Here is a 13283-nt window from a genome sequence, read left to right as displayed (position 1 = left end):
GAATTCTCACTTTTTAACCCAAAATTCCCATTTTTCTTCCCAAAATCCCCATTTTCCTACAAGATTCCCACTTTTAATCCAAAATCCAATTTTTCTCCCAAAATTCCCATTTCCCTACATGAATTCCCATTTTTAACCCAATATCCCCACTTTTCTCCCCGAAATTGCCATTTTCCCGCATGAATTCTCACTTTTAAACCCAAAATCCTATTTTTCTCCCCAAAATTCTGTTTTCCTACATGAATTCCCATTTTAAACCCAAAATCCCCATTTTCCTTCACAAACTCCCTAAACTTCTCTGGAAATTCCCTAAAATCTCATTTTCCTTCCCAAAATCACTTTTTTTCCAACTCCAATAATCCATTTCCCCCCAAAATCACTTTTTTTTTCCGCTCAAAATCCACTTTTCCTTCCCAAAACAACTTTTTTTTCACTCAAAATCCTTTTTTCTCCTCACAGCGCCCTAAAATAAATAACTTTTTCCCTAAAATGAGAATTTTTGACCCTTTCCTCTCAAGGCTCCTTCAAATTTCATTTTTCCCCCCCTCACACTTTTAAAAAAACTCCATTTTTCTCTCAAAATCCCACTTTTCTCCCTCACAACTTCCCTAAAAAATGGTTTTTTCTCCCCAAAATCCCCTCAGAACTGCCCCAAACCCCAAATTTCCCCTCACAATTTCCACAAAAACGTTTTTTCCCCCCACAAAAATTAAATTTTTCCTACTTACGACCACTTCCACTCCCCAAACTCCTCAGAATTCCCCTAAAATTCCTCTTTTTTTTAACAAAACACCAAAAAAAATCCATTTTCTCCTCACAACTCTCCGCCAAAATTCACTTTTCCCCTCAAAATTCCAATAAAATTACTTTTTTACAAAACACCCCGAAAAAACTTAATTTTCGCCTCAGAATTTTCTCAAAATTCACTTTTTCCCTCACAATTCCCCTAAACATTACTTTTTTCCCCTCAAATCTCCACAAAAATCCACTTTTTTACCTTTGTCTTTCCCCCAAATCCTTTTCCTCCCTCACAACTCCAAAATCTTCATTCTTCTCCTCAAAATTCCCCAATTTCCCCCGAAATCTCACTTTTCTTCCTCAAAATCGCTTTTTTACCTCATAAATTTAAATTAAATTTTAAAGTTTCACCTCATAAAATGAATTCTGATTAAATTTTACTTCACAAACTTTAAAAATCTCCATTTTTCCCCTCCCAACACCCCAAAATTCTGTTTTTCCCCCAAAACGACAATTTGTCCCCTCAGAATCCTCCAAACTCCAATTTTTACTTTAAAACCCCAAAAAATTTCAACTTTTACTCCTCAGCTCTCCTAAAAACCCTAAACTCCCTCAAACTTCATTTTTCCCCTCAAAAACTTTTTAAAAATCGGTTTTTTCCCACTAAAAACACTTTCCCCCAAAAAACTCCAATTTTTCCCCTCACAAACCCTGAAACTCCTAAAAAAATCAGTTTTATCCTCAAAAACTCCCCAAAACCCCACACCTCAAAAAAAAAAAATCCATTTTCCACCAAAAATTCATTTTTTTCTCATATTCCCATTTTCCTGCAGAAATACCCCAAAATTCCCATTTTCCCCTCTATTTTACCCCAAATTTCCCCACACTTACCAAAAAATCCTTTTTTTCATCCAAAATCGCCTTCTTTCCGCTCGAATCCGCTTTTCCCTCCTCAAACCCTCATTTTTTACCCCAAAATCCCAATTTTCCCCTCAAAATCCCATTTTTTTCCCCCAAATTCCGCTTTTCCCCTCACAAACCTCCCAAAAACCACCATTTTCCCTTCAAAAATCCCCCAAAAATCAACATTTTCCCCTCAAAAATTCCCTTTTCCCCCTCAAAACTCCCCGAAATCCAACCTTCCCCTCACGAACCCCTAAAATCTTATTTTTAACCCCAAATCCCGTTTTTTCCCCTCATGACCTTAAAAAATCTCTTTTCACCCCCAAAATTCCATTTTTTCTTCCCTCACCTCAATTTTTTTCCCTTTTTGCCCAAAATCCCATTTTTTATACCCCAAACCCAAAATTTCCCCTATTTTTCACCCTGAATTTCCCCATTTTTACCTAAAAAATCCCAATTTTTCCTCCCTCACCTCAAATTTTCCCCATTTTTCACCCAAAATCCCATTTTTTCCTCCTTCACCCCAAATTTTTCCCCTTTTTTATCCAATATCCCATTTTCCTTCCCTCACCCCAAATTTCCCCTTTTTTCACCCAAAATCCCATTTTTTCCCCCTCTAAAATCCCATTTTCCGCCTTTTTCCCCCTCAAAAAATCCCAATTTCCCCCAAGACTTTCTTTTTAACCAAAACCTCCCCTTTTTCACCCAAACCTTTTTCACCAAAACTTTTCTTTTTCCCCTCACACTTCCCTTTTTAAACTTTCGCTTTCCCCTCACGACTCATTTTTAATTGTTTTTAATCCCTTTTTTCTCCCAAATCTCCACTTTTCCCCCAAACCCCATTTCCCCATCCCGAGCTCCCCCTTTGCCCAAAATTTGTTTTATTTTCCCCAAATTCCCATTTTTTCCTCCCTCACCCCAAAACTTCCCAATTTTTCACCCAAAACTTCCTCATTTTTTACCCAAATTCCCATTTTTACCTCCCTTGCCTCAAAATTTCATATTTTTTACCCAAAATCCCATTTTTACCTCCCTTGCCTCAAAATTTCCCACTTTTTACCCAAATTCCCATTTTTCCTCCCTTGCCTCAAAATTTCCCCATTTTCACCCCAAATTTTCCCCCTTTTTCACCCCAAATTCCATTTCCATTTCTCCCCTAGATTTCCCCATTTTCCCCTTAAATTCCCCATTTTTCACCCCAAATTCCCATTTTTTCCTCCCTCACCCAAAATTTCCCAATTTTTCACCCAAAACTTCCTCATTTTTTACCCAAAATCCCCAGTTTAAGTCACTCACCTCAAAATTTCCCTATTTTCTACCCAAAATCCCATTTTTACCTCCCCTGCCTCAAATTTCCCACTTTTTACCCAAATTCCCATTTTTTCCCTCCCCCACCTCAGAATTTCCCCATTTTCCCCCTAAATTTCCCCATTTTTACCTCAAATTTCCCCATTTTCCCCCTAAATTTCCCCATTTTTACCTCAAATTTCCCCATTTTTTACCTCAAATTTCCCCCTTTTTCACCCCAAATTCCCATTTTTTCCTCCCTCACCCAGAATTTCCCAATTTTTCACCCAAAACTTCCTCATTTTTTACCCAAAATCCCAGTTTTAGTCACTCACCTCAAAATTTCCCTGTTTTTACCCAAAATCCCATTTTTACCTCCCCTGCCTCAAAATTTCATATTTTTACCCAAAATCCCATTTTTCTCCCTCACCTCAGAATTTCCCCATTTCCCCCTAAATTCCCCATTTTTACCTCAAATTTCCCCATTTTCCCCCAAATTCCCATTTTTCATCCCAATTCCCATTTTTTCTCCCTCACCTCAGAATTTCCCAATTTCCCCCAAATTCCCATTTTTTACCTCAAATTTCCCCATTTTCCCCCAAATTTCCCAATTTTTTACCTCAAATTTCCCCATTTTCCCCAAATTTCCCCCATTCCCCCCCAAATTTTCCCTTTTTCACCCCAAATCCCATTTTTCCCCCTCACCTCAGAATTTCCCCCCAAATTTCCCATTTTCCCCGATTTTCCCCACTTTTCCCCTCACATTTCCGCTTTTTTTCTCCCCTCACGCCGCCCCCCCCCCCCCCCCGCTCCCGCCAAGGCCGCGCGCGGGCCTCGCCCCTCCCCCTCCCCTCCCCCCCTCCCCTCCCTCACCCCCCCACCCCCCGGCCCTCACCTGCTCCCTATCGCCGACAGCTCCGCTCTGTCGCGACAGGACCCGCGAGCCCCGCGCGGCCTCCCGAACAGACGCTGAGGCGACGCCACGCGCGCGGCCCCCGCCTCCGACTTCCGCCCCGGGCGCATGCGCGGCCGCGGGGGGCGACGGGGCTGGTAGTCCTTTAGCCCCGCCTCTTCCGTTGGCGGCGGGGCGGGGCGGACTACGATTCCCGGCGTGCGCCGCGGCGCGCCGCCATTTTCTGCCTCGGCCGGCGCGCGGTGCGTGACGGGAGCTGTAGTCGCTGAGCGAGGGGGGCCGTGTATCAGCGATGAGGTTTGAACTACGACTCCCGGCGCGCACCGCGCGCGGCCGCCATCTTGTGGCGGCGCGTCCCGCCGCGCTGCGCGGGGACCTCCGAGCCGCTAGGGGGCGCCAGCGCCGCCCGCCGGGTTTTTACCCAAAAAAAGGCGAATTTTGGGGGTTTTTTCACGATAAAAACGTGGAATTCGGGGCGTTTCCCCAGCCAAGGGGCGGAGTTTGGGTGGGTCCGCTCTGCCGGGGCGGGTTTTCTTCGTGAAGGGGCGAAATTGGGGGGGTTGCCCCCCCCCCACATGGGGGAAACAAAATGAATTTTTTCCCGTTAAAAACCCCCAAATTAAGGATGTGTTCATTCTAAAATCATCAAATTCGGGGATTTTCACCCAAAGCCGCAGAGTTCAGCGCCTTTTCACGTCACGCACGCGGAGTCGAGGTTGGGTTTTATTAAAGAGGCAAAATTCCGCAAAAAAAGCAAAAAAATTCCGTGGAAACCCCCAAATCCCTGATGTTCCCTCAAAACAGAGCGTTTTTCGCTTAAAAAAAAGGAATTTTTGGGTTTTTTTCCTAAAAAAAACTCAGAAATGATGAGGGTGCCGCGGAGGGGCGGGGCGGGGGTGTTTTCCCCTTCAAAAAGGGCAAAAATCGGGAAAAATCGGGAAAATCTGGGTGGGGAGGAGAGAAAAATGAGGGAAAAGAGGGAAAATCAGGGAAAACAGGGGAAATCGGGGGAAATGGGAAAATCGGGGGGGAAAATGGGAAAATCGGGGAAAAAATGGGAAAATCGGGGAAAAAAGGGGACACAAGCCCCAGAGCCACAAAATTTGGCATTTTCTCCCCATTTAGGGGCGAATTTTGAGGTTTTTTCCCCGTTTTTGGCCAAGTCTGAGGGAATTCAGGCTTGGAAAAAGTGAGTTTACTCCAAAAAAATGTAAAATCGGATTTTATGCCACGAAAATCCCCAAATCCGGGGATGTGCCTCCCGCTCCCCGCTGGAAAATCTGAATTTTTTGTTGGTGTAAAACGGCAAAATAAAGTAATTAAAAATAAAAAAAAAAAGTAAAAGGAAGGGAAATTACGGGGTTTTTTGGAAGATAAAAGGGCGGATTTTGGGATTTTTCTCCCAAAAAAGGGCAGGGCCGGGGGTCCCTCCCCCTCCCCCCCAAAAGGGGCCCCCGGGCCGCCCCTCCCCCACCCCCGCCCGGATTCGGAGCCGCTCCGGAGCCATGGAGGTAACGGGACCCCAAAATTGCCCCAAATCCCCCGAATTCACCCCAAAATCCCCGAATTCACCCCCCAAAAACCCCAAAATACCCGAATTCACCCCAAATTGCCCAAAATCCCCGAATTCACCCCAAAAACACCCCAAAATACCCGAATTCACCCCAAAATTGCCCCAAATCCCCCGAATTCACCCCAAAAACACCCCAAAATACGCGAATTCACCCCAAAATTGCCCAAAATCCCCCGAATTCACCCCAAAACCACCCCAAAATCCCCCGAATTCACCCCAAAATTGCCCAAAATCCCCCGAATTCAGCCCCCAAAAACCCCAAAATCCCCCGAATTCACCCAAAATTGCCCAAAATCCCCCGAATTCACCCTCCAAAAACCCCAAAATCCCCGAATTCACCCCAAAAACACCCCAAAATCCCCCGAATTCACCCCAAAATTGCCCAAAATCCCCCGAATTCGCCCCCCTAAAAAACCAAAATCCCCGAATTCACTCCAAAAACTCCTGAAATTCCCAAAATCGCCCGAATTAATCCCAAAAAAAGCCCCCAAATCCCCGAATTCACCCCAAAACTGCTCAAAATCCCCCGATTTCGCCCAAAAAAAACCCCAAAATACCCGATTTCACCCCAAAATTGCCCAAATCTCTCGAATTCACCGAAAAACTCCTCAAATTCCCAAAAATCCCCGAATTCATCCCAAAAAAACCCAAAATACCCGAATTCACCCCAAAATGGCCCAAAATCTCCTGATTTCACCCAAAAAACTCCTTAAATCCCCTGAATTCACCCAAAAAAGCCCCAAAATTCCCCAAATTCAACTCGGGAGCCCAAAATCCCCCAAATCCACCCCAAAACTCCCCAAATTCCCTCAAATCCTCGGAATTCACCCCGAAAAAGCCCCAAAATCTCCCGAATCCACCCCAAAACCCATCCCGGGACCCCCAAATTCTCCAAAATCCCCCAAAATTCCTCAAATTTCCCCCAAATCCCTTTAGGAAAAACCAAAATTAACCCAAAATTTCCCCAAGATTTCCCCAAATTCACTTCGGGAACCCTCAAAATCCCCCCAAAATTCCCCGAAATCCCCAAAATTTCCCCAAATTCACCCAAATCCCCCAAATTTTCCCCAAAATCCCCTCCCCAGTTCGTGGCCGTGGCGCTGCTGGTGGCGCTGGGGACCCTGAGCCAGGGGCAGCCGATCGGACCCCAGGGTGAGACTGGGATGGACTGGGATGGACTGGGATGGACTGGGAGGGACTGGGAGGGACTGGGAGGAACTGGGACGAACTGGGAGGGACTGGGATGGACTGGGAGGAACTGGGAGGGAACTGGGAGGACTGGGCTGAACTGGGATGAACTGGGACGAACTGGGACGAACTGGGACGAACTGGGCTGAACTGGGACGAACTGGGATGAACTGGGAGGGACTGGGCTGAACTGGATGAACTGGGAGGAACTGGGCTGAACTGGGCTGAACTGGGACGAACTGGGACGAACTGGGAGGAGCCGGCGGCGCTGACACCGCCGGGGTGGGGGAGGGGCCACAGACCCGGCCCCGCCCTGACCGGAGGTGACCCCGCTGCCCCTCCCCCACCCCCCAATCCCATCTCTACCTCCCCCCTCTCCGCCCCTCCCCCACCCCCCATCCCATCTCTACCCCCTCCCCCCCCTCCGCCCCTCCCCACCCCCCATCCCATCTCTACCCCCTCCCCCCCTCTCCGCCCCTCCCCCACCCCAATCCCATCTCTACCCCCTCCCCCCCCCTCTCCGCCCCTCCCCCACCCCCAATCCCATCTCTACCCCCTCCCCCCCCTCCGCCCCTCCCCCACGCCCCAATCCCATCTCTACCCCCTCCCCCCCCTCTCCGCCCCTCCCCCACCCCCAATCCCATCTCTACCCCCTCCCCCCTCTCTCCGCCCCTCCCCCACCCCCCAGCCCCCCCGTTCTGCCCGCCCCTCCCCCCCCGGACTGCCAGGACGTGCACGCGGGGGGGGCGCGCGCGGACGGCGTGTACCTGGTGTCCCCGCGGGGGGAGGGGCGCCCCCCGTGCCCGTCTACTGCGACATGAGCACCGAGGGGCACGTCTGGACGGTACCGCCCCTCCCCCACCCTCCCCCACCCCCCCCGGGGGGGGCGGACCCTCCCCCGCCCCCGAAATCCCCGAGAAATTCCGCCCCGGGAACGCCCCTCCCCACCCCTAAAAAGCGCCCCTCCCCCACCCCAAAATCAGGCCTGGGAACGCCCCTCCCCACCCCAAAATCGCCCCTCCCCCACCCCCAAAATCGCCCCTCCCCCACCCCCAAAATCAGGCCTGGGACCGCCCCTCCCCCACTACCAAAATCACCCCTCCCCCACCACCAAATCGCCCCTCCCCCACCACCAAAATCGCCCCCTCCTCCACCCCTAAAAAAGCGCCCCTCCCCCACCCCAAAATCAGGCCTGGGAACGCGCCTCCCCCACCACCAAAATCGCCCCTCCCCCACCCCTAAAAAATCGCCCCTCCCCACCCCAAAATCCGCCCTCCCCACCCCAAAATCGCCCCTCCCCACTCCCAAATCAGGCCCTGGGATCGCCCCTCCCCCACCCCCAAAATCGCCCCTCCCACACCCCAAAAATCGCCCCTCCCCACCCCAAAATCAGGCCTGGGAACGCCCCTCCCCCACCACCAAAATCGCCCCTCCCCCACCCCAAAATCGCCCCTCCCCCCACCCCAAAATCAGGCCTGGGAACGCCCCTCCCCCACCCCAAAATCGCCCCTCCCCACTCCCAAAATCAGGCCTGGGACTGCCCCTCCCCACCCCAAAATCGACCCTGCCTCCATTTTCCCACCCCTCCCCCACTTTACCCCCTCCCCTTTTTTGCCCCTCCCCCACCTCTTTGACCCCTCCCCCATTTTGGCCCCCCTTGCCCCTGTCCCCCGCCCCTCCCCCATTTTCGGCCCCTCCCCCCTTTGTCCCTTTGCCCCTGCCCCCTGCCCCTCCCCCATTTTCTGCCCCTCCCCCCTTTTTGCCCTCCCCTTTTTGCCCCTCCCCCTTTGCCCCTCCCCCTTTGCCCTCCCCACCTTGCCCCTCCCCCTGCCCCTCCCCCAGGTGTTCCAGCGCCGGTTCAACGGCTCCGTCAGCTTCTTCCGGGGCTGGAACGATTACCGGGCCGGCTTCGGCCGCGCCGACGGCGAGTACTGGCTGGGTACGGAGCGGTGAGACCAGTATAGACCAGTACGGACCAGTGTAGAGAGATATAAACCAGTAGGGACCAGTATAAACCAGTATAAACCAGTACGGACCAGTAAAAACCAGTACGGACCAGTATAGAGACATATAAACCAGTATGGACCAGTAAAAACCAGTACAGACCAGTACGGACCAGTGTAGAGACATGTAAACCAGTACGGACCAGTATAAACCAGTATAAACCAGTACGGACCAGTAAAAACCAGTACAGACCAGTACGGACCAGTAAAAACCAGTATGGACCAGTGTAGAGACATATAAACCAGTACGGACCAGTATAAACCAGTATAAGCCAGTATGGACCAGTAAAAACCAGTACGGACCAGTGTAGAGACATGTAAACCAGTACGGACCAGTATAAACCAGTATGGACCAGTATGGACCAGTAAAAACCAGTATAGAGACATATAAACCAGTACGGACCAGTATAAACCAGTATAAACCAGTACGGACCAGTAAAAACCAGTACAGACCAGTAAAAACCAGTATGGACCAGTATAGAGACATATAAACCAGTACGGACCAGTATAAACCAGTATGGACCAGTAAAAACCAGTATAGAGACATATAAACCAGTACGGACCAGTAAAAACCAGTACGGACCAGTGTAGAGACATATAAACCAGTACGGACCAGTAAAAACCAGTACAGACCAGTAAAAACCAGTACGGACCAGTATAGAGACATATAAACCAGTATGGACCAGTAAAAACCAGTACGGACCAGTGTAGAGACATATAAACCAGTACGGACCAGTATAAACCAGTATGGACCAGTGTGGACCAGTAAAAACCAGTATAAACCAGTATGGACCAGTATAGAGACATATAAACCTGTACGGACCAGTATAAACCAGTATAAGCCAGTATGGACCAGTATAAACCAGTGTAAACCAGTATAAACCAGTATGGACCAGTATAAACCAGTATAGAGAGATATAAACCAGTATGGACCAGTATGGACCAGTGCGGACCAGTAAAAACCAGTATAAACCAGTATGGACCAGTATAAAATAATATAAACCAGTATAAACCGGTATGGACTGGTTCAGACGAGTATGGACTGACCCCTGGCTGACCCCTGACCCCTCGGTGACCCCTGACCCCTGACCTTTGCCCTTTGCCCAGGGCTGCAGTCGGTGGCGCTGCTGACGCTGTGTGACCCCTGACCCCTCAGTGACCCCTGGGTGACCCCTGACCTCTGCCCTTTGCCCAGGGCTGCAGTCGGTGGCGCTGCTGACCCCTGACCCCTCGGTGACCCCTGACCTTTGCCCTTTGCCCAGGGCTGCAGTCGGTGGCGCTGCTGACGCTGCTGACCCCTGGCTGACCCCTGACCCCTCGGTGACCCCTGACCCCTGCCCTTTGCCCAGGGCTGCAGTCGGTGGCGCTGCTGACGCTGCTGACCCCTGACCCCTGGGTGACCCCTGACCCCTGACCTTTGCCCAGGGCTGCAGTCGGTGGCGCTGCTGACGCTGCTGACCCCTGACTGACCCCTGACCCCTCGGTGACCCCTGACCTTTGCCCCCTGCCCCAGGGCTGCAGTCGGTGGCGCTGCTGACGCTGCTGACCCCTGGCTGACCCCTGACCCCTGGGTGACCCCTGACCTTTGCCCAGGGCTGCAGTCAGTGGCGCTGCTGACGCTGCTGACCCCTGGCTGACCCCTGACCCCTGGATGACCCCTGACCCCTGACCTTTGCCCAGGGCTGCAGTCGGTGGCGCTGCTGACGCTGCTGACCCCTCAGTGACCCCTGACCTTTGCCCAGGGCTGCAGTCGGTGGCGCTGCTGACCCCTGACCCCTCAGTGACCCCTGGGTGACCCCTGACCCCTGACCTTTGCCCAGGGCTGCAGTCGGTGGCGCTGCTGACACTGCTGACCCCTCAGTGACCCCTGACCCCTGACCTTTGCCCAGGGCTGCAGTCGGTAGCGCTGCTGACGCTGCTGACCCCTCGGTGACCCCTGGCTGACCCCTGACCCCTCGGTGACCCCTGACCTTTGCCCTTTGCCCAGGGCTGCAGTCGGTGGCGCTGCTGACCCCTGACCCCTCGGTGACCCCTGGATGACCCCTGACCCCTCGGTGACCCCTGACCTCTGCCCCAGGGCTGCAGTCGGTGGCGCTGCTGACGCTGCTGACCCCTCAGTGACCCCTGGCTGACCCCTGACCCCTGACCTTTGCCCAGGGCTGCAGTCGGTGGCGCTGCTGACGCTGCAGGCGCGCTACGAGCTGCGGGTGGAGCTGGAGGACTTTGAGAACAACTCGGCGGCCGCCACCTACGGCTCCTTCGCGCTCTCGCCCACGGCCGTCAGCGCCGAGGAGGACGGCTACGCGCTGCACGTGGCCGGCTTCGTCGACGGCGGCGCCGGTGAGACCATGGCGGCCATGGGGACCCTCGGGTGGGCAACGGGGTCATCGGTGGCCGTTGGGTGGTCAATGGGGTCATCGATGGCCGTTGGGTGGGCAATGGGGTCAATGGTGGTCAATGGGGTCATCAATGACCATTGGGTGGTCAATGGGGTCATCAATGACCATTGGTGATCAATGGGGTCATCAATGACCATTGGGTGGTCAATGGGGTCAATGGTGGTCAATGGGGTTATCGATGGCCGTTGGTGGTCAATGGGGTTATCGATGGCCGTTGGTGGTCAATGGGGTCAATGGGGTCAATGGGGTCATCAATGACCATTGGGTGGTCAATGGGGTCAATGATGGTCAATGGGGTCAATGGGGGTCAATGGGGTCAATGGGGGTCAATGGGGGTCAATGATGGTCAATGGGGTCATCAATGACCATTGGGTGGTCAATGAGGTCAATGGGGTCAATGGGGCCAATGGGGTCATCAATGACCATTGGGTGGTCAATGGGGTCAATGGGGGGCAATGGGGTCAACGATGGTCAATGGAAGTCAAGGGTGACCCTTGGGTGGTCAATGGGGGTCAACTGAGTCAAGGGTGACCATTGGGTGGTCAATGGGGGTCAACGATGGCCATTGGTGGTCAATGGGGGTCAATGGTGGTCAACGGGGGTCAACCAGGTCAAGGTTGACCATTGGGAGGTCAACAGAAGTCAACAATGGTCAAGGGAGTCAAGAGTGACCATTGGGAGGTCAACGATGGCCAACCGAGTCAAGGTTGACCACTGGGAGCTCAAGGGGGTGGTCCCACACCACCAACCCCACCCCACCCCGGCAGGCGACTCGCTGAGCTACCACAACGGGCAGAAGTTCTCCACCTTCGACCGCGACCAGGACCTGTTCGCCCAGAACTGCGCCGCGCTCTCCTCGGGGGCCTGGTGGTTCCGCAGCTGCCACTTCTCCAACCTCAACGGCTTCTACCTGGCCGGGCCCCACCTCTCCTACGCCAACGGCATCAACTGGGCCCAGTGGAAGGGCTTCTACTACTCGCTGAAGCGCAGCGAGATGAAGATCCGCCGGCTCTGAGGGACGCGCCCGCCCGGCCACCCCACCCGGCCCGACCCCACCCCAATAAAGAGCCAGCCTTGATGGATGGGTGGTGGAAACATCTCGGGGGGGTTCTGGAAACTTCTCAGGGGGGTTCTGGGGTGGTGGAAACATCTCAGGAGGGTTCTGGAAACATCTCCAGGGGGTTCTGGGGTGGTGGAAACATCTCAGGAGGGTTCTGGAAACATCTCCAGGGGGTTCTGGGGTGGTGGAAACATCTCAGGGGGTTCTGGAAACATCTCCAGGGGGTTTGGGGTGGTGGAAACATCTCGGGGGGTTTCTGGAAACATTTTGGGGGGGTTTTGGGGTGGTGGAAACATCTCAGGAGGGTTCTGGAAGCATCTCCAGGGGGTTTTGGGGTGGTGGAAACATCTCAGGAGGGTTCTGGAAACATCTCCAGGGGGTTCTGGGGTGGTGGAAACATCTCAGGAGGGTTCTGGAAACATCTCCAGGGGGTTCTGGGTTGGTGGAAACATCTCGGGGGGGTTCTGGAAACATTTTGGGGGGGTTTTGGGGTGGTGGAAACATCTCAGGAGGGTTCTGGAAGCATCTCCAGGGGGTTTTGGGGTGGTGGAAACATCTCAGGAGGGTTCTGGAAACATCTCCAGGGGGTTTGGGGTGGTGGAAACATCTCAGGAGGGTTATGGAAACATCTCCAGGGGGTTCTGGGGTGGTGGAAACATCTCGGGGGGGTTCTGGGAAGGGATTTTTTTTTGGAATTTTATGGTGAATTTTGGGAATTCGGTGAATTTGGGGATTTTTTTTTTTAGGGACAAATTTTAGAATTTTTGGGGATAATTTTCAGGATTTTTTTGGGGACAAATTTCACTTTTTGGCCGAATTTCGGGACTTTTTGAGGATGAATTTTCGGGATTCTTTTTAGGGACAAATTTCGGATTTTTTCCGGGCTAAATTTCAGGATTTTTTTGGGGACAAATTCCACTTTTTGGCCGAATTTCGCACCTTTTTGGGGACGAACCTTCGGGATTTCCCCCCCCACACGTGACCCCGCCCCCGATCCCCTCCCCCACCCTCCCCCTCCCCCACCCCCCCAAAAAAACCCCAAAAACCCAAAATCGGGGGGGTGGGGGAGGGGCAATTCCCTTTATTGGCAATAAATAAGCGAGGCCGGGGGGGGGGAGGGGCGGGGTGGGGGAGGGGCCAACTTTGGCCACGCCCCCTCCCCAAATTTTGGGGGGTGGGGTTTTTTTTGGGGGGGGGGCCCCACTGCAGGGGGCGACCC

At 52.7% G+C, this 13283-nt stretch overlaps 1 protein-coding gene across 1 annotated transcript; it reads left to right on the top strand.

Annotated features, from left to right (window-relative positions):
- Positions 1 to 7309: 7309 nt before the first annotated feature.
- Positions 7310 to 12082, top strand: MFAP4 (microfibril associated protein 4; the record flags this gene model as incomplete). Its single annotated transcript, XM_077789537.1, is given in 5 exon segments — positions 7310 to 7373; positions 7376 to 7446; positions 8445 to 8541; positions 10763 to 10945; positions 11772 to 12082. Coding segments are annotated over 5 exon segments (663 nt in total), but the record flags the coding sequence as incomplete, so codon positions are not given.
- Positions 12083 to 13283: the final 1201 nt, after the last annotated feature.

This window comes from Lonchura striata, chromosome 35, assembly GCF_046129695.1.
Source record: "Lonchura striata isolate bLonStr1 chromosome 35, bLonStr1.mat, whole genome shotgun sequence".
NCBI lineage: Eukaryota > Metazoa > Chordata > Aves > Passeriformes > Estrildidae > Lonchura > Lonchura striata.
Note: the sequence above shows the minus strand (reverse complement) of the source record. Positions and strands in the feature narration are given on the sequence as shown.